At 39.0% G+C, this 24,693-nt stretch overlaps 1 protein-coding gene across 4 annotated transcripts in view; it reads left to right on the top strand.

Moving 5' to 3' along the window:
- Positions 1 to 20,776, top strand: part of plcb4b (phospholipase C, beta 4b) — a 52,155-nt gene extending 31,379 nt beyond the window's left edge. For 3 of the 4 annotated variants that reach the window (XM_087813065.1, XM_087813064.1, XM_087813063.1), the window contains 34 exons: positions 413 to 556; positions 1,549 to 1,628; positions 1,703 to 1,756; positions 1,830 to 1,911; positions 3,850 to 3,950; positions 4,301 to 4,358; positions 5,066 to 5,174; positions 6,056 to 6,266; positions 6,334 to 6,427; positions 6,516 to 6,595; positions 6,677 to 6,761; positions 7,780 to 7,870; positions 7,952 to 8,041; positions 8,116 to 8,225; positions 8,445 to 8,540; positions 8,614 to 8,758; positions 9,165 to 9,249; positions 9,551 to 9,675; positions 10,988 to 11,039; positions 12,396 to 12,498; positions 12,749 to 12,913; positions 14,491 to 14,695; positions 15,418 to 15,506; positions 15,623 to 15,779; positions 15,860 to 15,909; positions 16,000 to 16,065; positions 16,452 to 16,567; positions 17,250 to 17,325; positions 17,415 to 17,590; positions 17,657 to 17,758; positions 17,817 to 17,874; positions 17,938 to 18,024; positions 18,121 to 18,157; positions 18,948 to 20,776. In XM_087813065.1, the coding sequence (XP_087669191.1) occupies positions 413 to 556; positions 1,549 to 1,628; positions 1,703 to 1,756; positions 1,830 to 1,911; positions 3,850 to 3,950; positions 4,301 to 4,358; positions 5,066 to 5,174; positions 6,056 to 6,266; positions 6,334 to 6,427; positions 6,516 to 6,595; positions 6,677 to 6,761; positions 7,780 to 7,870; positions 7,952 to 8,041; positions 8,116 to 8,225; positions 8,445 to 8,540; positions 8,614 to 8,758; positions 9,165 to 9,249; positions 9,551 to 9,675; positions 10,988 to 11,039; positions 12,396 to 12,498; positions 12,749 to 12,913; positions 14,491 to 14,695; positions 15,418 to 15,506; positions 15,623 to 15,779; positions 15,860 to 15,909; positions 16,000 to 16,065; positions 16,452 to 16,567; positions 17,250 to 17,325; positions 17,415 to 17,590; positions 17,657 to 17,758; positions 17,817 to 17,874; positions 17,938 to 18,024; positions 18,121 to 18,157; positions 18,948 to 19,024 (3,456 nt within the window). In that variant the 3' untranslated portion in view covers positions 19,025 to 20,776. The remainder of the gene's footprint in view (positions 1 to 412; positions 557 to 1,548; positions 1,629 to 1,702; positions 1,757 to 1,829; positions 1,912 to 3,849; positions 3,951 to 4,300; positions 4,359 to 5,065; positions 5,175 to 6,055; positions 6,267 to 6,333; positions 6,428 to 6,515; positions 6,596 to 6,676; positions 6,762 to 7,779; positions 7,871 to 7,951; positions 8,042 to 8,115; positions 8,226 to 8,444; positions 8,541 to 8,613; positions 8,759 to 9,164; positions 9,250 to 9,550; positions 9,676 to 10,987; positions 11,040 to 12,395; positions 12,499 to 12,748; positions 12,914 to 14,490; positions 14,696 to 15,417; positions 15,507 to 15,622; positions 15,780 to 15,859; positions 15,910 to 15,999; positions 16,066 to 16,451; positions 16,568 to 17,249; positions 17,326 to 17,414; positions 17,591 to 17,656; positions 17,759 to 17,816; positions 17,875 to 17,937; positions 18,025 to 18,120; positions 18,158 to 18,947) is intronic. The other variant, XM_087813066.1, reaches the window with a different exon arrangement.
- The last annotated feature ends 3,917 nt before the right edge of the window (positions 20,777 to 24,693 follow it).

Below are 24,693 nucleotides of genomic sequence, written 5' to 3'. Positions count from 1 at the left end.
TATGTATTTTTGAAAGCCAGAGAGGTTGTTTACTGACTCCGGGTCACCTTGACCCTGTGATGACACAAAAGGTTAAAGGTTCAGTAAGTCAAAGAGGAACGAGGGATTTGATTTGTTGATGGAATCCTCGGGTCATTTTTATCAATTTTACATGTAAAACACATTTTTTAAATATTTATTTTATATGATGACGACTCTAAAAAAGTTAAATTCCAAAAACAACTTCTTTACATGTTAGACTGGGAATTTGAAAGAATCAAAATGCAATTTCTCTATTAAAAATCTTCATTATCTGTTGTACAAAATGATGATTCCACGAAACATTCAAAACTTAAAAATGAAGCTGACTCATTTGTCTTGTTTTCATCCTGTTTTATCTCTGATAAGCATCGTTTTGCTTTGCCCTTTTCAGGACCCCAAGGTCTTGTCGTCATTCGAGGCCCTCGGCAAAACAGAAGCCGACCTGGAAGGATGCATCATCTGCATCTGCAGCGGCACGGACCTGGTCAACCTCAACTTCATGTTCATGGTGGCAGAAAATCCAGAAACCGCACGGGTAAACACCTGGAGTCTTTTGGTTGAACATTTGTCAATCTTGGGTTAAAACAAAAAGATTCTTCGTAAAGCAAATGTTTAAGGAACGTGTCATACATGGTGGAATTATTGTAGATATAGCGTCAGAGTAAACCTTCTCTTATCTATTTATCAAAGTGAGGAATTTGTGTTAAAGTGTAGTTAAATAAATATTTGTACATTATATTCATGGGACAAATTGAGAAACCATTTAATTTATATTCTATATTAAATTAGAATCCTATTGGAGTTGAGTCTCTGAGTGTAATTTATAACTATGATACATTCTTATGCGTCATTCTCACACCGTGACACATGAATAAATCATAATCTGAGACACTGGTTTGATTATTATACGACACTTCCTTTGAATTCCGAATAACTCATTTTGTATTATCTAACTGAAAGTGAGTTTCGAATTAATCGGATTAGCTGGATTTTTTTTCAACAAACTAGCCAGGGAGTCCATGATTTATTGATCATGTTGTTAGCGCTGACCAATCTATAATCTTGAGATTCATTCGTATTTTATACAAATAATCAGAGGGTTTTTTTGAGATTGGAAAATGTGATCAAAAACATTGTATCTCACGCAACTAACCTGGTTAAACATAAAGATTTTCTTCTTTTCAATGAAGTAATTGCGATTGAAAAAGAAATAAATTCTTAGACAGAAACATAAACTCATTACTATTTTATACAATGTTGCTGGTGCACATCCTAGAGGAGCTAGTTTTGTGGTGATGCTGTTAGAAAGGTTGTTGTTCTCTGCAGCTCCACAACACACTACATCACTAAGCATGAAATCAATTGAAGGAAACACACTGACTTATTCATGATTTTGTCAATAATTTAGGGTCAGTAATCAGATGGAAGGGCAAACGTATTACTGAATGTTAATCCACAAGTTTCGAACTAATTCTCACTGTTCTGTGTACATTCTTGATTATTTATCTCAGAACACATGTTTTTCAGAAATGGACGGAGGGTTTGAGGTCCGTCATCCACAACTTTAAGGCCAACAACGTGTGTCCAATGACCTGCTTGAAAAAACAGTGCGTTTATCCTCCAAAAAAAAATCTTATCTCAGTGATTCCTTCTTTTAAAACCTTCACATTTCCTCATTCAGTTGGATGAGATTGTGTTTCCTGACCAATGTAAACGGCAAGATTCCAGTCAGAGGGTAGGTGATGGAAGGCGTCTAATCTGCTGCGACTTTGCTTTCTCACTCTCGCCCTTCTCTCCTTTATTTGCAGCATCACCAGAACGTTTGCGTCCGGGAAGACGGAGAAGGGAATCTTCCAGGCTCTGAAAGATCTGGGCCTGCCAAGTGGAAAGGTGAGAAGATGAGATACAAATCATAAGTTGTTACGTACGTCTCAAAACAACAAAATGCATCACTTAAAGTCAAACACAAGATTATACTTGGTCACAAATAAATACTAAAGCAATGATGGATATATTTTCCATATTTTTGTCATTATCCCATGTTTTATCTCTGGGTCAAGGTGAGCCATAGGCTTGAAAACATATGCGTTTGACCCTTGACCTTGCCCAGAGGCAACACAAGGGATACCACAGACACATTTGTTTTCTGGCCTCCGGGTCACCTTGACCCAGAGACATAACAAGGGTTAAGCTGTGAATAAACATTATATTTTGTGTTTTTGTTCTCGCTATCTTTATATCAGGGGTTATTATATACTGTTTAAAAACTGGTATACGGGGCTGACAAGCCAAAAGAAGTAGAGGCAAATAAAGAATTTAAAAATGGATAATATAATTCTAAAATAAATCTTTATTTGATTGTATTTCAAGATTAAAAAGAGAAAGACAGCGATGTATATTTCATATATTTAACAATTAAAAAAAAAATGCATTTAATGCACAATAAAGCATTATTATTCCATAACATTTCATTTTATTTGTATTTACTAAAAATATACATTTAAAAAAACAAGGCAAAAACTTGGTAAAACTAGGTAAAACACCTTTAAGGACATAAAGGAAGAATATTAGGTAAAAAAAAAGGTTCAAAATAAGATCTTTAACAAATTATATGTACGTGTTTTACAGTTTTATATTATTTTGACCGTATGTGCCCACATATATGGATGCATAGTCGTTTTGCCCGGGGCTACTTTAGATTCATATATTTCCTTTTAGTGTTTAGCAGTCAACACCAATCTACACAGAAATTATTCCTTCTGATGAAGACGGAAAATCATGTCAAAGATTCTATTAGTGTTGATTGAAATGTGAATTGTGATGAGTTTTTAAGCAGCTGGTGTAAGAAAAACCTGCATATTGTCACACCCGAGTCAAATCCTTATAATAACCAACGTTTCTAAGGATTAATAGAAGCAGGACTTTCCTATCAGCCGGATCCTCAAGCGAAAGACAAATGTATAAGAAACAAGTGAACAGACAATATTTATCACACAAACATTTTTCATTAGAAAGTCAAGAGAGATTCTTTCTGTGGTAGCATTGTGTGTGTGTGAAAAACTTGGCCGTCAGATCAACTCGTCCATTCAAATCCTCATCATGATTTGAACTGTATTTTGTCATTTGTTATTGCCAATAAAGTTTACAAGGCCAAAGGCAATCGAGTGAAGGTTTTATTAGGATGACACTTTTCATATCCAGCTCTTGTTTTTTTATTCCTGCCGTTTCACTTGAGCTCTCCACTGAGGCGGAAATGAATTACTTTTCTGACCATTTTTCAGTGTTTAACAGACTGTAGAGTACACGAGGCTTCATGTTGCCAGAGGGATTCTGCACTGAACAAGCAGGAAAAGCTCTTTGAATTTTAATATACTATGAAAGTGAGTCCAACATGAGATTCTGTCTCTAAAACAAGACGAAAAACAAACTGTCGTATTCTTCTTAATCTTGTTTAGAGGCGGTTTGCATCTAGCTTTTGGTGCATTAGTGCCACCTATTGATCCGTCAGCAATTCTTCCACCTCTCCGACACGCTCTTTGCTCCCTGATATAGCGCCCCCTAGAGGCCGCAGACGTACATAGGTAAGCCACACCAGGGCTCACAGAAGTAGCGCCGGAAATTACGTTAATAGCTTTTTTATACATTTATTTTTAATGAAGAAAATAAAATAATTTAGATGCATTGAGAGGTTTTTATTTGTAATTCTTCCTACAAAAATGTAGCTCGAACTGTGCCAGGTGTGGAAAAAAGGGAATGTCTTTAGAAATAAGAAGAAATAATGTGACATTTTAAATAAATGTTCCTTCTCTTGCTGTGTCCTTTTCACAGAACGATGAGATTGAAAATTCCGACTTTACATTTGACATTTTCTACGCGCTCACGCAAAAGATCTGTCCTCGCACAGACATCGAGGAGCTCTTCAAGAAGATGTGAGTTATTTTTTTTTATTTTTTTTTTTTTATAGCTAAAGTGACGACCCTTTTCCTTCAGAAGCATTTGATTTGTATTTTCTCCGTTTGACGACAGAGCTAAAAAAAAAAAACCTGAATGTTTCTGTGCCTGCTTCACTAACTTTGTCTAACCTGCTTCTATAACTCAACAAGGTTGTCGCTAGTTTATAAAATAAAACTCTGTTAATTTCTGATAATATTGAACTTCTTTCCCCCCTCGAGTATAAAGTCCTCTCAGTCGCTGCTTCCTCGACTGCTTGTGTTTGACTGTCTATTTGAAGAAGCCTAACAATTTTTGTTTGTTTTTTTTCTAATTAATTCCTTTGCAGCAATGGGAGCAAAAGTGATTATTTAACTGTAGACCAGTTAGTCAGCTTTCTGAATGAAGTAAGCTCTTTATCATTCATTAACTTGTGTGTGTATTTAGCCTCCCTCAGCCCCTCCCTAGTACCCCCCCGCTCCCTACCCTCCTCCTGGCTGAAGTTGCCCTCCGGCCGTCAAAACCAGTTTTAATAAAAACACATGAATTGTTTGAACACGAAGCCCGCAAGTGCAACTTCATCCAGCTTTTTCTGCATGTCCAACCATTTCCCATCTACCGACCCCTCCCTGCCCTCCCCCCCTTTAGCGCCGCTTGCATCCCTGTGTCTGATTGGTGTTGCCATGGTAACGGGAGGGCAGAAGTTTCCATCCTGTTGCTTCTTTCTGGGCTCATCGTGTTTCCTGCCGTGTGTGTCGGTGGCCGTGCTGCTGAATACCTGCTTCGCCGCTACACTGTGTGTGTGTGTGTGTCTGCCTCACACATCAGATTTACACTTTATTTTTTAAATTAGATTTATAACCCACATAGCCCAAATCATCACTATGTAGAGCCTAGCATCGTTTCTTACCGTCACCATGACGACAGTGCAACCATAGTTAAGCACCTTTATTGATTTAAGGTTCATTTTCTATTTGTCATTTCCCCACATTGCCCCGCTTGTTCCTCTCGTCTGTGATGGTTTGTTTTTTTCCTCACGTCATCTGGAGATCCTGTTTCCGGGCCCGATCAATATTTGTGACTTTTTTTTGTGTGTGTGTGCGTCACTTCTCAGAACCAGCGTGACCCTAGGTTAAACGAGATCCTGTTCCCGTTCTATGACCCCAAGAGGGCCATGCAGATCATCGAGAAATACGAGAGGGACGCAGAGCTGAAGAAGAAGGGTGAGCGACCTGTCTGTGGCGATAGTTTGAGTTGTGTCGCCATCTTGCTGTGAGATGGTGGTACTACAGCTCATGGCTCCCAACAATAATGTGGAAATAAGGTTGATTTTCAGAAAAACAAAGTCTAATGCAAGCAGAGAAGGAATTAATAACCTATTGTGTGACGTATAATATTCTAAAATGGAGGTAAAATATGAACTTTTATTAGCGGATGCTAGCTCCTATTGTTTGCTAAAGCCCCGTTTCTATAATTAAGATTTTGCTTATTGTATTGAATTATGTTTGAAGAAACATGAAAATTGCAAGAAAAGCATAAGTTCGAATAAATGGATTTGACATTCAGCTCTAAATAGATAAACAACCCTTCCTGAAGCAAAACAGTTAGCAAAACAATGCTAACTAGCATCACATAGTAAACAAACAGGTGTTACTTGAGCCTCCATATATGAATCATATCTATATTACTTTAAATGCTTTCTATGCACACATTAAACTTGAAAATAATGAATTTAATAATATCACTTAACCATGTGAGACGTACCATTTATCATCTTCTAACCTGGAAAATGAGGAAAACACCATTATTGTGGTCGTTGTTTTGATGTTATTCTTTAATCTTTATTTCATCAATATAGTTATTTTTTCTAGTAAAAAACAGCATCCAAAATGTAATTGTTTCAAAGGGTTGTCAATGGTTGCATCCTATAAAAGCTCAATAACAGCTTACTTCAAATATTTGATGAACCCAGGTGTTAATCTGAAACCCCAGTAAATATAAATATATGGTTCTCGTTATTTAACAGACACATTCTGACAAAAAACATCATCTCTTACACCTGAAAAAGTAAATGCTAACATAAAACATTACATTTTTGTCTCAGGCCGTATGTCCAGCGATGGCTTCTGCAGGTACCTGATGTCGGACGAGAACGCGCCGGTGTTCCTGGACCGACTAGAGCTGTACCAGGACATGGACCAGCCCCTGGGCCACTACTACATCAGCTCCTCGCACAACACCTACCTGAACGGCCGACAGTTTGGAGGAAAGTCATCCGTGGAGATGTACCGGCAGGTGCTGCTGTCCGGATGCAGGTACGGAGAAGATGATGGACCTTCGTTTGAAGATTGAACGATTTTTAAAATGATTCTTGTCCATCAGGTGTGTGGAGCTGGACTGCTGGGATGGAAAAGGAGAGGACCAGGAACCCATCATTACTCACGGCAAGGCCATGTGCACCGACATCCTGTTCAAGGTACTCACACACTGACTTACGACTCTTTTTGTTTGCGCCGCCTGCCCCCTATCGTTGAAAACGTGTAACTGCATCAATACCTCTGCAGGATGTCATCCAAGCCATCAGGGACACAGCATTTGTGACGGCTGATTACCCCGTCATCTTATCCTTCGAAAACCATTGCAGGTAACGTTTAGACAACACAAGACTTTTGATATTTTATCAACATGAAAACTGACCCTGACGTCGGCTTCTGTTGGTCTTTAGTAAACCACAGCAGTACAAGATGGCCAAGTACTGTGAGGAGATCTTTGGTGACTTTCTTCTGAGGCAGCCTCTGGAAAACTATGTGGTGAGTAATAATGTTTGAGTTTATCGTTTTAGAAAAAAAAACAAGTATTTTTAATCTTTTTTTTCCTTGTTTTTTACAAGATGAACAAAAACAATGGCTTTGTTTTAAAGAAATGTATATTTTAAGGCATATCCTTTTGTTTTCTTTTATTCATACATTTTTCTTGTACATGTGTTTATTGTATTTTATATTTTAATCATTATTTTATTTTTTATCATATAGGAAAAGCTTATTTTATTCACAGAATGAGCATAAATCTTTAGTTAAAAAAAAAAGCTTTTATTTTGGTATTTTACTGCAAATTCTTTTATTTGGCTTTTTATACATTAATTTCTTTCATTCAAATTAATTTATAAAGTATAAATAACACATTTATACATTTTTATTGTACTAGTGTTTATTGTACTGTACCTATGTACCTATGTTTATTGTTTTTGGATATTTTAATCAATATTTTATGTTTTTATCATGTAGGAAAAGCTTTTTGTATTTTAAAAATGAGCATGAATCTTTTTTAAATGCTTTTATTTTGGTATTTTACTGAAAAGATTAAGATTGGCTTTTAATACATTATCTTTTCAATAATAAAACATTTTTAATGTGTTATTAAAAATGTATACATTTTTAATTTTTAATAATTATTGTTTTTTGGTACATTTATAATTATTTTATGTTTTTTTCAAAATTCATTTTCATCTTTTTTTTGTTTATTAATACATTTTTCTTGAACTTGTGTTTATTGTCCTGTACTAATGTTTATTGTTCTTAATTTATTTATCATAATTATTATATTTATATATTTCTACTATTTTATTATCATTACTTACTAATATTAATTACTTTTATCATCATAACTTTTTTTTATTGATTATTGTTTTTGTTATTTGAAAGTTACCATGTATGTAATATTTAATCTTTTTCTTGTGAACTGCTAAAGCAACTCCAATGAGCGAAGAATAAATGTGGTTCAATCGATCAATCAAAATGGTTCTCATGGTGTAAATGTGTTCTTTCCCAGCTTGAACCAGGTCGTCCACTTCCATCGCCAAATGAGCTGAAACGCAAAATACTCATCAAAAACAAACGCTTGAAACCAGAAGTAGAACAAAGTTTGTGCACGAGTTTTACTTCATGTTTGCGTGTCGCAAAAAAACACGTTTTAAAAGTCGATCTTTGCTGTTGATCTGCAGAACAACTTGAAGCCTTTAAGAAACACATGGAGGCCGGAGAGACCAACACTCCTGCCATCATCATGGGAGAAGAAGACGACACTGAGATTGGTCGGTCGTCTTTTCACGTTTTATCAAACGCGGAGATAGAAGTCGAGAAGTAACTTCCTGTATTGTTTGTTCAGGAGACAAAGATGCAGATGATAAGGACAACTCAGAAGCTCCGGAAGCAAACGGAGAATCTAATCACGTTTCTCAGAAAACTGAAAAAAACAGCAAGACCAGCGTGAAAAAGGTAAGACACAGACTCCTTTAAAGTGTATTTTGAATCAATATTGAACTCCAATAATCATTTATCATTTAGAAACAAATTTGAAAAATATAGATTTTTAAGTGAAAATAATTGAATTAATTTTACCCTCATAGGTTTAATTCCATTAGCATTTTAATGAGACACAAAACTGATTTTCTTGATGTAGTTTCTCTTATTTCCGATATATTTGTTTGTCACCAGACGCCTGACGAGGAAGGAACGGAGGCGTCTGAAGCCACAGAACCAACAGATGTGACAGATGTTTCTGAAGTATCAGACATGGAGAACAACAAGAAGGTCAGCCCTGGGGTCACGTTGGAAAACACGGGTGACATTAGAATGATATCGAGGCTCACTCTCTCCTGTGCAGGGCGGGGAAGAGCCTGAAGACTCTGAAGAGGCTCTCATCGCTCAGTATACATATGTCGGGGCCACCACTAACATCCACCCGTACCTCTCAGCCATGGTGAACTACGCTCAGCCCGTCAAGTTCCAGAGCTTTGATGTGGCAGAGGGTGAGCTGTCAATCAAATTGTTGTTTTTAGCATCATTTGTTACCATGTCAGGCTGGTGAAATGTGTTTTTTTATCATCTCGAAAAAGCAAATATGATCATAAATCACGTATTATTTTTTTTTAAATTTCTTTTTTGTTTTGGTATTTTAAGGAGTATACTTTTGTTTTCGCTTTTATACATTAAATTAATTAAAATAATATTATTCTGTGCTGAACTTTCTGAACATGTTATTTTAACTGTAAAACAGTTTTTGCAGTTTTAATCATCTTCATTTGAAGCACATTTGCAGAAGCTTTTATTTTATTTTTTAGAGCAATATTATTGGACCCAAAAAAATATTTTATTCAATATACTTACTTTTTTAATGAGCGTTCATAACCGTGTTTTCTTCTCTGTTGTTACCAGAGAAGAACATCCATCACAACATGTCTTCTTTCAACGAGTCCGTCGGCCTTGGATACCTGAAGACCAACGCCTTAGAGTTTGTCAAGTATCCTTTGAGCGTGAAAACGTTTGCCTCATTTAGTGAAAAAAATGTTTAAATATTATTATTTTTGGAAGATCAATTGTTTTATTTTTTTCACCTTTTCTTTTAAAATATTTTAGGTTTGACATCTTTTCAATTACCTTATGTAACAGTTTTTTTTAAAGAGAAAACAATGATGATTTCTTATAAAATATTTTTCTGCAATATTTGCTTTTAGCCGTTTTTAAAGGAGCGACTAACATGTTTAAACACGTTTTTCACACACTCGTCTTACTCCGCACTTTCCTGAACGCCGTCACCACAGCTACAACAAACGTCAGATGAGCCGCATCTACCCCAAAGGGGGCCGCGTTGACTCCAGTAATTATATGCCTCAGATCTTCTGGAACGCCGGCTGCCAGATGGTCTCGCTCAACTTCCAGACCCCAGGTACTGCATCACACGACAACACGACGCGTCACACATTCAACTGTAAACCGTATTTCAACATCACACGGTTGACCCCATGAACCCCCAAAATATAGTCTCATATCAAAACTTCATGCGTATATTTTTCTAATTGTGTGCAATTAAATTTTTTATTGAATTAGAAATTATACAAAAGTGAAATAACTATCATTTGTAACAACATTAAAACAAAGCTGGAATCATGAAGAAAATACTGATTTTAAAGTAGATTAACATTCTTTAGTTCAACATTTTCTTCATTTTTATTTGTGGCTTTTCTTGTATTAATTGACTGTTAAGTGGACATCAATGCTAAATGGGCCACTAACGTTTAAAAGTATATATATATATAAGACTGCGGACACACAACCAGAGTTGGTGCTTAAAACCAATCTTAATTTATCTGTTGGATTATTCTTATATTCTATCCATTATTTAATTATGTTCAGCTAATCATTAAAATAAATCTATATGCATACTTTAATGTACGACTCTCTTTTTTTATTTGATGCCCTGTATTTCATTAATGTCATTGTAGTTTATTCATATTAATTCAATTCATTTTATTATAAACTGAAAACTCCAACAATAAATCATGTGTTTTGGTTACAATACTCAAAACCCACCTGTTTTAAAAATGCTTACTCATTTTTTTTCGTCTTTTTTGTCCTTTAGAACGTAAAGCATCTTTGTGTGTCCTAAAAGTGTTCAATAAATACAATTTATTATTATTATTAATACTGGCTTTAAACATTTTTTTTGAGAAAAACTTTTATTTATTTTTAAATAAAGGAAAAAACTGTATTTTGCGGAAAGAATTAGCAGCTTCCATATACAATATCAGGAATTTTCATCAGTAATTGTTTCAAGTAATTTGAAAACGGGGATTTTTGAACATGAATTAAAGTTTTAATGATGAACATTTGATGATGTGTTATGTAAGGTGATGATAAACAATAGACTTTCACATGTCCAAACTTGCACGTGTTCGTCTGCCCCGCGCTCGTGTCTTTACACCGTTTAATATCTAATTCCATCACACGCTGCGACTCTAACGTTGCACATGTAAAAATAGTCTATGAAGCCTGTTTGGAAGCAGCTGTTGCTCCATAACTAGAGGCGAGAGGGTCGGAGCATATGGCCCGCTGGAAGCTGGAAGCTGGACATCTGCAGCCTCAGAGATGGGTTCACACAAGTCTGTCAATCTCTTCGGCGAGAATAAGAGTTGTTGCTAAATTTAAATTATTCTACAAATGAAAACCACATCTTGAATTTTGCCTCTTCTTTTTCTCAGATTTAGCCATGCAGCTCAACCAGGGAAAGTTTGAATACAACGGTTCCTGCGGGTGAGAAATCCCTCTCTCTCTCTCTCTCTCTCTCCGTCTCTCCCTCCCTTCCTGTCTCCTGTCCTTTTATCACTCCTCCCCTCTCTCTTGTGCTCTCACAAGCTCATCAATTAAAGCTTGTCACATCTCATTAGTGGCTGCCGGCAGCCATCGTAGCCGCTGTCTGCCCGAGAGCCGGTGAGGGCTGTGGAGAGAGGCGAGTACCTCTTCACTCTGCACCCAAACTATCTGCAGTCATCTGTCTCTTCCTCCCTCCGTCGCTGTCTCAGTTCCCCCGACTGTTATACGACGCCTCAGGGCAGAGTCTCTTTACTGCTAATGCTGGAAATCTCATCTGAGGAGAGATCAGCGCTTTGGCTGGAGCCTGCTCTTCACTGGTGTCACTCAAGATTCATCGTTACATCAATACTCCTGATGGGCTGGAGATGTACCTGTTATAACTTGAACTCTGTAAATATGCATCAATCGTTACAACAGATGAGAATATTGTGTTATTCGTTCTTTCTAAACCCCTGGTCCGCGGACTTCTACCATTCCGTGAGGCATTTGCTACAAGGCCACACTCATAGTTTATAGAATATTTCTTCTATTGATTACTACTGTCTAAATGGTTTATTGTTCTAAGATCGTATTTTCTCTGAAGAAAGGCGCTCATTTCAGTTAATAAAAATAAATGAATAAAGCTGTAAAAATGAGTAAGAATCTAACTCAAAATGATTTATATTTTTGAACTGAGGATAAGCCCGTTGTTATAATGTCGACATTAAAAAAAGGTTTAACAATTTCTTTCTTCATACATTTACTTAATATATATATATATATTTTTTTAAGGTATTTAAAACTGTATTTTCTTAAGATTCATATGGATTTCTCTTCCTATTCTCTATTCCTTTATTTTAATTAGATACATGTTGTTTATCTTTGTTTTTTCCTTCTCAAAGCATATATTTTAATGTGTTTTAACATAAAAGAGAAAAAGGAGAATGAAAAATAACATGCAAAAAAAGGGAAATCCTCTATTTTCCTGACGTCATACAGAAAATAACAGGCATTTTAAAGTCAGGCCTTTGGGCACTGTCTGCCTCTTGATTAAATGTCATGTATTAATGTGTTTATTGCTCTCAAGGACCAGATTAAATAAAAATAAATTAAAAACTATATTCAACCGTGACACCAGGTCATTCCATGAGTCAATTTTAAACACCCCAATGTTGAGGTGCCAAGCGTTAAGTTCCTTTTCCACCTTATTAAATGATAAAGAATATCAATAAATATTTAGAAACATAATGTTTTGCCTGTAACTTAACCATTAAACAAGCTGCGTTACTAAAACGTGTCCCTGTGTTTGTGCGTCAGGTACCTGCAGAAGCCTGATTTCATGCGGCGGTCCGACAGGATGTTCGACCCGTTCTCAGAGACCCCCGTGGACGGTGTCATCGCGGCCACTTGCAGCGTGCAGGTCCGACAACTAAAAGTGTTTAAACCTGTATTCTATTTAATTTATATGTCTCTAATAGAGTAATATTTTTTATTTATATTATTTATATAAAAATTATAAGAATATAATCAATTAACTCATTATTTTTACCTTGAATAAATGAAATATAAATGTCATAATATCATCAGATTTCAATTGAATTATAAACAACGATGAAGTCGACATTGTCCTCGTTACACTCTCCTCATCCTCCTCTCGTTTTTTTCTTCAGGTTTTCTCCGGTCAGTTTCTGTCGGATAAAAAGATCGGCACGTACGTGGAGGTGGACATGTACGGCCTCCCGACCGACACCATCAGGAAGGAGTTCCGCACGCGCATGGTGATGAACAACGGCCTGAACCCGGCGTACAACGAGGAGCCGTTCGTCTTCAGGAAGGTACTTGCCAAGGACGGAGGAGGGTGGGACGGGTCACGTGAAAAAACGTGTCCGACATAAAGGGATGGAGGGATGGTGGAGATCGCATAAAGAGTCAAAGATCTAAAAAGAAGAAAGAGAAGAACCTGCGCGGCGAGAGTGCTGCTCTCAGCAGAATGAGGAGTCTCTCAGCCATGACTGTGACTCCAGCTCACTAACACACACCATCAATCACAGCCTCCTGCAGTGCCGCTCCACACACACACACACACCAAGTTACACTCTGCTATCAGAGCCCACAATCCCCTGCAAATGTGCAGCCGAGACTTCCTCTATCTCCGCACAATACCTGTAAATACAGCAGCTTCAGTGTGCTCACAGCGCGGTGGAGATGACGCAGCGGCAGCAGCCCCCTCACTCACTACAGCGTACACATCCACGTGCATCTCCGCTCATTCATCTCTAGTGACTATTCGGCAGGTTTTATCTCCAACCGTCCTCCTCGTCTAGGTATTAATCATCCTCTTCGCCTCACTTATCGCTACACACAAGGCCAGTTTTTTTTTTTTTTTTACCCTTCATTCCTCAGGGGGGGGTGGGTGGGGGGTTCAGCTCGTATAAGCTCCTCCACACACACACCGACATCCACATTAAAGTGTAAATAGGTGCATATTCGTGGAGGAGATGGCCTTGTCACCGGTCAGATTTGCAGCATGTTGCCGTGCTATCACAGCGTGACCGTCCCCTGATAGTGTCCACTCCGCTCTCATCCTTGACCTTCTCCTTTTGTTCCGATGGTGACAATGTTGCAGTGTTTACGTGCACAAGCGCTTGTTAATAGCGACGGGTCGATGACGCCTCGTGAAACCCCTGTGTAGTGAAGACACTGTATCATGATACAGTGTTTTAATTTTGATAAGCCACCAGATGGAACTCTGTGCTTTACAACTATTAACTCTGATCTACTAGTTCAATGAAACCTGGGAATCATTTTTAAACTTTGAGTGCCATCTTGTAGTAATGGGCTGATGAAGCTTCATGAAACAGTGTCATTTTGTTTAGAGGTCAGTAGGTGGCGCCATCATTAAAAAAGTTATGTGATGTTTCATCAGAACAGGAAAATAGTTCAGAGACCGCCATCTAGTGGACTCTTAATATACAGACACTGCTTCATGAAGCTTCATCAGATCATCAGTACCATCTAGTGGTCTTTCAAAATAAAGACACTATTTCTTCACTACTAAGCTGTTTCATGAAGCCTCTGAAATGAATTAAAATGAGTCATGATTAATCAAAATCAATCCATAATAACCCTATGACTAATGTAAAAAAAATGTATATATTGATAGTACAAATGAGAGGAAAACGGCTCCACACAAATCGCAATGAGCGTCAATAGCGGGGCAGAAACCTCGAGCAGAACCAGACTCTGTGTTGATGACCTCTTGCTCTGACCGACTGAAGGGGAGATGAGTCTGACATGATACTCTCTGTTATGCAGCTGTATTTGTAGTTTTGCTCTTGAACACGCCATCTTTAAACGCCTGTAAGACCTTTGAGATGAATCAACTTCTTTTTTCTAATCTCCCTCCGCACAGGTGATCCTTCCCGACCTGGCCGTGCTGCGCATCGGCGTGTACGACGACAGCAACAAGCTGATTGGTCAGCGCATCCTGCCTCTGGACGGCCTGCAGGCCGGCTACCGACACATCTCGCTGAGGAACGAGGGCAACAAGCCGCTCTCACTGCCCACCATCTTCTGCCAAATCATCCTCAAGACATATGTGCCCGACGGTTTCGGAGGTGAGAGAGTTTATTCTCCACCCTAGCGGGGGGTGTAACGGCCTCCTGCCTCGGGCCCCGTTGACCCTCTGAGACACAGATGATGATGATGATGGTGAAGCAAACAAACGCGAAGTACATTTGCAGTTGTCGTTAAATAAAGCCTAGAGGCTCGTAGATCATAAAACACCAGCATTAGCCTCTGTCTCCGCTTGAAAAGACACTTTTTAATATTCTCTCGTCGCGGTTATGATGATTATGTTTGGCTTATTTCAATATTTGTGCATGTTTTACAGAGTTTCAACTGCATCTTCAAACACTGTTTTTATTCACTAATATTCCTCAATGTGGCAGCCATGTTTTGTACTGTAGACTCTAACATTGTCCTTAAATATCTGTGAATCATCTTCTAGATCTGACAAACTTGTAGTTTTTAATATAAATATATAGAAATTACGATATATACTGTACATAGTTGTTTTAATTTAATTATATTTAAATGTGGATTTATTAAACACTATTTAGTCATGATCTCCTTACATTTATTTAATCATATTAATAATGAAATTACTTAGTATTTCTGCTCCTTTTCAACCATTTTAATTCCTTTTTTGTACTGGTTTCTAATACACACTGTGACTTTTTTTGCTATTACACTTAATAATAATCATCATTATTTATATTTTTTGAAGAATAATCAGATATTTTTAAGTTGTTTCTGAGGTTATTATCTGTTGTTGTAGCTATTGTGGACGCTCTCTCGGACCCAAAGAAGTTCTTGACCATCGGAGAGAAGAGAGCTGACCAAATGAAAGCACTTGGGATCGACACGGTGTGTTAACACACACACACACACACACACACACACACACACACGCACACACACGCACTCACCCATAGTCCGTAAACAAAGTGCAGTAATTATTTCTGCTTCTCCGACCCCTGCAGAACGACATCGCCGACGTCCCCAGCGGCAGCTCTAAAAACGACAAGAAGGGAAAAAACAAGGGCGACACGGTCAAGGCCAACGTGACGCCACAGAGCAGCTCCGACATGGCGCAGACCTCCAACTCCGCCCAGAATAACTCATCAGAATCCAAGAAGGGTGAGTCGTGGCGTCACAGAAGGCACTTAAAAAAAAAGAAAAAACACAAACGTTGGTGTTTAACTGTCGCTCTTCTCCAGATTCTGCACTCGTGCCTAACGTCAATATTGAGGATTTGAAGCAGATGAAGGTGCTTTTTGAACATTTGGTTAATTGTATTTTTGCATTACGTTGTGAGCCACTTGTCACATGACAAAGGTGTTTTTGTGTGTCCCTGCAGTCGTACCTCAAGCTCATTAAAAAGCAGCAGAAAGAGCTCACCACTCTGAAGAAGAAGCACTCGAAGGTGAGGGCTCGTGTGTGTGTGCGTGTGTGTGTGTGTGTGTGTGTGTGTGTGTGTGTGGGGGGGTGTGTGTGTGTGTGTGTGTGTGTTGACAAAGCAACATGGCCGCGTTTTTTTTAAATCATCAGACTTTCACACACACGCTTTCATCTCCATATCGCTGGGGCGTTCAAACACACACACTTGTTGCCAACACAACCACGTAATGAATGTGTGTTTGCAAATTAGACTTGTTAAGTGACTCCTGGTTGTGTGTGTCGGTTGATTGATGGTTGAAGCATCTTGCGTAACCGTTCTTTTTCAACCCGTTTATTGTGTAGCGGCGTGAACCGACAAAGAGCTTTGTTAACGGGGGGATTGTTGTTGTTTGTTTGTTCATTTTCCACCAGGACCAAAATGTCATGCAGAAGACTCACTGCAGCCAGGTGGACAAGTTGGTCTCCCAGCACGACAAGGAGAAGACGACGCTGGAGAAGCTGCTGGAGAAGGCCATCAAAAAACGAGGGTCAGTGCAGCGACGAAGCTGTTATAACTCTAATTGATGATTTCAAAAGGTTAAAAAACTATATGTAGCTTGAAAAGTCCTCAGACATTGAATACCTCTGCCATTAATGAGAAGATATCAGTGTTTAAGCGCAACTAATGTGAAAACTCAACTCTCCTGACTCACATGTTTCAAATTTTGAAGTCTTCTTCTTAAATATGCAGTAAGTCCCTCATCATGACCATGTTTTGAACTTATTACTTTTATAAAGTTCTCCCCCGACTGAAATCTTGGCGAACGAGAGGTTACGAGAGCAGAGTCCATTATGAAGTAATAATTGCTTCTCACTCCTCCTCCAGACAACTGTAATCACGCCCCACTTTGTTTATACAATGAGTCCCTAGGAGGTGGAGACTTCAGGGATTGATGACTCTGTGTGATAAACCTTGATTTTTGACCAATCACAGCAGAGTGGGTGTGGTTATGGTGAACACGATTTAATCTAGAAAAATAGTGTTTTCAGTGGGCGGGGCTTAAGAACATTTTCTAATGTAAATATTTAAATGAAAAGATAGTTTTGTACAGAAAGACACATACTGATGATACATTGAACGCTACCTTGTTTCCACTGTGCGTGTGTGTTATTGTCTTTCATTTGACTGTGTCTTTCAATGTGTGTGTGTGTGTGTGTGTGTCCTTTCAGGGAGAACAACTGCCACGAGCTGAAGAAGGAAACAGAAGATAAAATTCAGACACTTCTGGCTGATCACAAAGCCAAGGTTGAACCTCGGCGACCTCATAAAAAGTTAGACGTTTATTTCAGTCTAGTGATGGATGTGTGTGTGTGTGTGTGTGTGTGCGTGTGCAGGTAAAGGACATCACGGCGCTGCACACTAAAGAATGGTCGGAGCTGATCAGTAGTCACAGCAGCGAGGAGCAGAACGCGAAGGACGGCCACGTCACGCAGCAGTGCGAGCTCCTCAAGAAACTTCTGGCCACTGTCCAGGAGCAGCAGACCGTGCAGCTCAAGCTCATCCACGACCGGTTCGCCTCCTCACACACACACACACACACACACACACGGTGCTTCACGTCCGATCATGTCTGCAGGCAGAGCAAAGAGATGAGAGCCAACCAAGCCAAGATGTCCATGGAGAACAGCAAAGCCATCAGTCAGGACAAGAGCATCAAAAACAAGGCTGAGAGAGAAAGGTGCGACTGATCTTCATTCCTCCTTCACTCATGTGGTGACAACATGTTTGTGTCGCAGGAGGGTGAGAGAGCTGAACTCCAGCAACACCAAGAAGTTCCTGGACGAGAGGAAAAGGGTACGAAAGTCAAGGATGGAGGAGAAGAAGGTGGTGTTAATGTGACTTTTTTTTAATCCTCAGTTGGCCATGAAGCACCAGAAGGAGATGGAGCAGCTGGAGAAGAACCAGAAGGAGCAGCTGGAGAAACTGGAGAAGTTCAACGAACAGGTGGATCATTGCACCACGGACTGAAGTCGTCCACGTCTTTACATTAACGCATGACTTCATTTGTCTTTAATATATGATTTGCTTCTCCTGGCACAGCATTTGAAATCACACCATGCAAATAAACAGTGTCCAGGTAGGAACCGTCATCTCACTGCTGCCTTTTCTTTCTTCTTGGTCTACATTTTGTCCTTCACCTTCTTCTGTCCATCGCTCACCATTACTCAGCATTAGTGCTTGTTTCTGTCGTAACTATTGATTTTTAAAATATTCATATAAACAACACATTAATTCATCTGATAATCTTTTTTAATCTCACCTACAAATACCAGAGAAAAGCAACCTTTTTTTGCTTTTTTTTATTGAAATTCATGATTGGGGCAAAAGTTTGCTGTATTTGAGTCACGATAAAATGAATAAAGATTGAATTTTAATTACTTTAAAAGATTTACCATCATCTACTGACTTAAATCCAACTTTTTCAAGCTTTTCTTGTACATCATATTATACATTAATTACATTATATTATACATATTATACATTTATTTGGTCGCAATATCAACTGCTCAAGACTTTGACACCTTGTGTGATTTAGTTTGACGACTGTCGTCTAAATCAAAATGTTATATCCACTTCAAGGTGTGACTGACCCTTGGTTACACACTGACAACTTGAGCACAAGAAGAACAACACAAGACAACGGTTAAAAAAAAAATTAGATTAATGCGATTAATCGCGATTAATTAATCAGAATCAGAAGCGATTAATTATTCCAAATTAATCGCGTAATTTTTTCTATATAAATATGTCAAATTGAGATGTGATGCAAGACACAAGTTTCCATTGTGTTGATAAGTCGTGTGAAGGGTTTTTGTGTTTCTACTGAAAGTGTAACATTTTAAAAATGACGTGTCTTGTCTCAAAAGGCCAAGGACATGCAGCAGATGGTGAAATTGGAGGAGGAGATGGACCGAAGACCTGCCACGGTGGTGTGAGCGACTGAGCGGGACGCACACACACACACTGACACACACACACACCGACACACACACTTACACACTCATCACCGTCTATTATATTCCTACACCGTAGCTTTGTGTTTCTGTCCATTCATCCGCCACTGAGCTTCTCACTGTCCACTGCGGGTCCAAGCACTCGTCACCGGGGGACTACCGAGACACACACTCATGAGTCCACACACACTCATGGGTCCACACACACTCATGAGTCCACACACACACTCTCTACGCCGACCACTGACGGGACGGGAAGACGCTCGTTCCTTCCCTCCCGAGCACTTTGACAGACATTTTCCAGATGTAGCACTGCTGTAGTATCTCAGTAAGAATGTATTTTGTAAAGAAAAAAAAAAAAAATGAAGGCGCCGCGACCTCTCACGACCCCCTCATGACCCCTCACGACCCCCGCCGCAATGCAAGTCGTCACCGTCGTGGTTCGATGTGTTCGATCGGTTTCTTGTTATCGCGAAAGTAAAAAAGTCGTTCACTTGGATCTGGAGAAGACGGCAGAGACCACTGAGGAGACACAAATAAACTCAGAATAATCCAGATTATACCTTAATCCTAGTCTGTGGAATTGTTTCTTATCTTTGGTTTGGGTTTTCGGTGCTGGGACATCAAAATAGCTGCAATTAATAATGTTTTTTTTGTGTCAACTACTGCCGTTAGTAAAAGTCACACCCAGAATAAGCAGAATTTAAGTCACTTTATATTCAATTCCTTATTATTTGTGGATTATTTAATCCTATTTTCACTTATATTCTACCACAAATATGTGGTTGGTACTGATCCAGGGACGTCCTGATCGGATTAACGATTGGATAAAGTTTGGTCGACCATATAATTTTGTGGTCTATTGTTATGAAGTCAGGAGATTATCAAAGAGGATAATCTTAATCTCTACCGCCACCAGAGTGAAGGTATGATTCATTTTTTTTTAATTACCTTTGACCAGATTTTACCCACAATCCCGCTGGTTCCTCATTGGTCGCCTGCTGAGAAAAACCACTGAGTTTACGTCGACGACACGAAATCCAAGTCCAGACGGGAAGTTGTTGTAAATACTGGAATGTTCGTACGTTGTTCTCCGTGCAGCAGTTCTGTCGTTCAAGGGCTCGGCGTTTCCTCTTTTTCCTTCTCTTCGTGGCGACACATTTGTATCATCTTTTATTTTCTTCCCTCTTGTTTTTGTTTTTATTTCCGGTCACTTCCTGCTCACGACGGCCGCTCCACATATCTAGAGACGATCGAAGAAGTGCTTTTAAAAAAAATTGGACTCCATCGCTTTTTTTCAAACGTGCCACTCAGTGTCTGTTAGGATGTTTAACTTATTGTACCGACGATAAATGCCAAAATAAAAGGGGGTTATTTATATGAAAACGTATATATCTATAAATAAAATGAATATATATATTATATATATATTAGATATGACGTGTAGTTTTAAGATTATTTGATCTGTTAGAGGCTTTTTTGCACTAGTTGAATGTTTCTGTTGTGTACATGTAAACTCGGGCTCTAGTTTGTCACAAAAGCAGATTATTTTTGCAGAGCAACGTCACACGGTTTCCTCGGTTTCTACTGTGTTTCCTCCGTTTCCTGTCAGCCAACATCCCGTGGTGTGTTTTTGTATTTATATTGTATCGTTCTACTTTTAGCGATGGAGATACTGTTATCCGGCTTCTTTAATACTGTTTTATAGTATGTGTTCCAATAAATTCTGGTGTAAAATGGGACATTATGGTCTGGATTTTTTTTGATTCGGTCTTCGGGGGATTATGGGTTCGGTGGAGAAAATCGTCTCAGACAAGAATGGCTGCGATTTGTTGGTTCATTTATTTCATTTCATGTGTGCAAGTTTTCTTCCAGATGAACCAGGGTTGTCGATGCATAGATGAAGAAATATATAGGGACTTTTAAATCTACAATATAAGCGACAATCCTGCTCTAACGTAGTTGCTTTTCAATGACAAAAACTAACGCTAAAATTTGTGGTGTGTGCTGCTCGTTTCTTTTCCTGAAGCAGGACAATAGAAAGTAATCAGTCCAAACGTATAAGAGTGTTTTTTACTTTCACTTTTACGCAATTTACGGAGGTCAAAAGGTCAGTAGGGGAAATAAATCATAATATGGAATAGTTTAATTTAACGTTTAAAATGTTAATAATTGTTTTGGGGTTTTTTTCAGTTCATTTTTTTTTGGTTTTTTTAAGCGTAGAATATATTTATATTTAAAGGTTGAATTTGTTTTTCATTATTGAATCTTTAAAAAGAAACTGAGTTTAGAACATTTTTTTTTACATTATTGGATTTAGATGATCAAAATGTATGTGTAAAATATTCTTTGTTTTTAATTCAATTAGTCAAAAAAGATCAAATCATTCAATATACCAAGTATTAAATTAAACTATTCAATAAGTTTTATCTTAAAAATAATGATAAAAGACATTTATCAATAATACAAATAAAAATAAACTGTGAAATGTTCAATATTCTGGCACATAGATTAGGTCCACGAAACTTCAGCTGTTCGATCACACTTTACAGCAACTAATGTGAAAATCCAACTCTCCTGACTCACTCACATGTTTCAAATGTTGAAGTCTTCCTCTCCAAGATGCAGTAAGTCTCTCATCATGACCATGTTTTGAACTACTTTATAAAGTTCTCCCCTGTCTGAAATCCCGGCAAACGAGAGGTTACGAGAGCGGAGTCCAATATGATGTAATAATGGGCTTCACTGCTCCTCCAGTCAGGTGTAATGACGCCTGCTTTGTTTATACAATGAATACCTTGGAGATGGAGACTTCCTGGATTTGATGACGCTGCACTGAGAAAACCTTGATTTCTTGACCAATCCCAGCAGAGTGGGCGTGGTTACAGTAAACAGGATTTTTTTTCCACGGGAAAAAAAGAGGTGGGCGGGGCTTAAGCGCATTTTCCTAATGATAATATATTTATTAAAAGTTTTTTTTTGCAAGAAGACACGGTTAAAGATAAGGCACCTGCTCTGGACAAACTAAGTGTTCTCTCAAAATAAAAAAGTCTACTGTTATTAGGAACATAAAACAAGACATTGTCGAACGGTACTGACCACTGCAGAACAGTAGATCCATGTTCTGAGGTAGGTGGTCATAATGTTATGTCAGATTGTTTGCCTCTCACAGAGGCTGATCTGAAGCACAAGATTTATTCCAACTTTGAAACTCCAGATAAAAAAACTGCTGACTGGACATTTATTGAAGCATCTTTTCATCTCCCACGTGCTCGTTGTCATGTTAAACTCAACATCTGCATGACAAAGACACGAGCCCGAGGAGACGCTGCGGTTGCCGTGGCAACCCCCGGGGGAGGACACTATATAAACCCAGAGGCTGAAGTTTTGGGATGGAAGTGGAAAAAAGATGACTTCCGTCGTGAACCACCGGGACCGGGACGGACGCACGCCGCTCAGCCACGCCTGTCAGCGTGGGGACCTGGAGCAGGTGAAGACCCTAGTCCGGAACAACGCGGACCCCGAGGTCGTGGACGCGTGGGGGAACACCGCGGTCATGTACGCGGCCGCGGAGGGTCACTCGCCCGTGGTGGAGTTCTTGGTGCGGGCGTTCAAGAGGATGGGGGTCCAGCTGGACCGGCAGAACTACGCGGGGGACTCGGCCGCGGAGGTGGCCCGGATCATGGGTCACGACGGCTTCTGGAGGACCCGGAGAGGCGCGCCCGAGGACGGGAAACTGGGACATTTAGTTGAGATCCTTAAAACTTCCGGGCGGTCCAGACGGAACCGGTTACCATCCATGGGTTCCATCGAGGAGGTAGAGACAGAGGGGGTCCCTCAAAGTACACCCGAAACCAGGAGGACTCCACCCGAACTCACCCTGCCTCCTTTGGTCCAGAACAAATCTTTTCTATCTCCACGACTCAAAGATCCACGCAAGTCCAGTTTACCGAGCAGTCCCGGCGGGTCTCTGGTTCTGAAACCTGCTCCCACTCACAGGACCTTCTCCGGGTTCGGAACCAAACTCCTGCGCCGCTTCACCGCCCCGGACATCAAGCAGGACGTCGGAGGCTTCCAAAGGGATCCGGGCTCGGTTCGGATCCCGCGGTCGGAAACGTTCCCGGTGAGCGCGAGACACCCACAGGTGGACAGCCGGGTCAGCGTGGACAGCATCAGCTCCGTCACGTGCGAGTTCGACTTCCACTGGAGCAAGTGTTGAGGGAGGAAAAAAACAGCGCGAAACTTTTGGAACGAACTCGAGAAAAAAACTTTATAGTAAAAAAAAAAGAACTAAAAAAAAAGGTAAAGTTGTGAACAAATAGTGAGAATAAAAACCTTCAGCTGCGTGGATTCCACCCACGCCAGAGACTGACACTTTCTGCTCTGGTTGTGTGTGAGTTTGAGGAGGGAGTGTGTGTTCACTGGACCTCTACACACACAAACACACACACACTGAAAAAAGCAACGTTGCACGTTTTACAACAGGATCAACGTCATCTTTATAAAGGTGCGGTGTGTATTTCACACGTTGTTACTTTTGAACATATGAAAAACTTACTTTAACTACAGTTTAGATTCTTCATACAAAAGTTCATCTAAATCTATCAACAGTATTAAAAACAGAAAATAATCTTTTGCTTTGTAAGTCACTTTACTATATTTTTATTGTTGTTGTATGACTTTTTTTTTTCATATAAAGCTAATGATTTTTAACCTTTAAAAAAAATTTACGTAGCACCTTCGTAACACATATTAAATATAGAAACTGTTGAAATGATTATTATTTTTATTTTATTTAAACCATAGCTTTATACGGAATTTTAATATGCTAGAATAGCAAATCGATAACAATGCTAGCTACACGTGTGAGGTAAAGGTAAGGGGTTATGTCTAAATTGGAAAAACTACTTTCCATATGTAAATATGTTTTATTTATATATAAGTGTATAATGCAAAATGATCAAAACTCTTTTCTTTTTACTTTGCGGAATAGGATAGCATAAAATATTTAAATAAAAAAAAGCTGCAACAAAACCTATAGACGGTCATAATAAAATCAATTTAATTAAACATTAACTAGTATTTGTTCACGACTTTGTTATACAATACCTATATAAAAACAATAAATGCAAGCTAGCATGCAGGAACATAAAAAGAAATGGAATGCTAATGTTTATGACGCTATTAGTAGAGCTAGCTTTTAGCTAAGTCGATAGCCTGAGTGATTCCAACGCTTTACGATAAATATAAACTTTCAAAAACTATTTTAAATTTAATATATCAACAAATAAAGCTTGATAAAAAATCTATTTAACTTGTTACTAACTTTTGTAAATGTATACGTAAAGGCAAAAACACCTGGTGAAGCTAGCTTGCGGTGCTAACTTTAGCGGTATGCTAGCAGATGCTAACTTTAGTGCAGAGAACCAAAATGGACGTTTGTTCATATTGAGTTTAAACGTCAGTTGTCATGGAGATGAATATAGTATAGGTGTGTTTTCAGATAGGTGTGTGTGTGTGTGTGTGTGTGTGTGTGTGAAGGGGGGAGGATCGGTGTCTCCCTCTCTTCTCCTCCAACCTGCAGAGAACATCAGCACTGCAGAGAAAACAGAGGATGGTGGGACAAAGTTGCGAGGAGGAGAAGAAGAAGAAGAAGAAG

This window comes from Callionymus lyra, chromosome 17 (genome assembly GCF_982586985.1).
Source record: "Callionymus lyra chromosome 17, fCalLyr1.hap1.1, whole genome shotgun sequence".
NCBI classification, from domain to species: Eukaryota; Metazoa; Chordata; class Actinopteri; order Syngnathiformes; family Callionymidae; genus Callionymus; species Callionymus lyra.
Note: the sequence above shows the minus strand (reverse complement) of the source record. Positions and strands in the feature narration are given on the sequence as shown.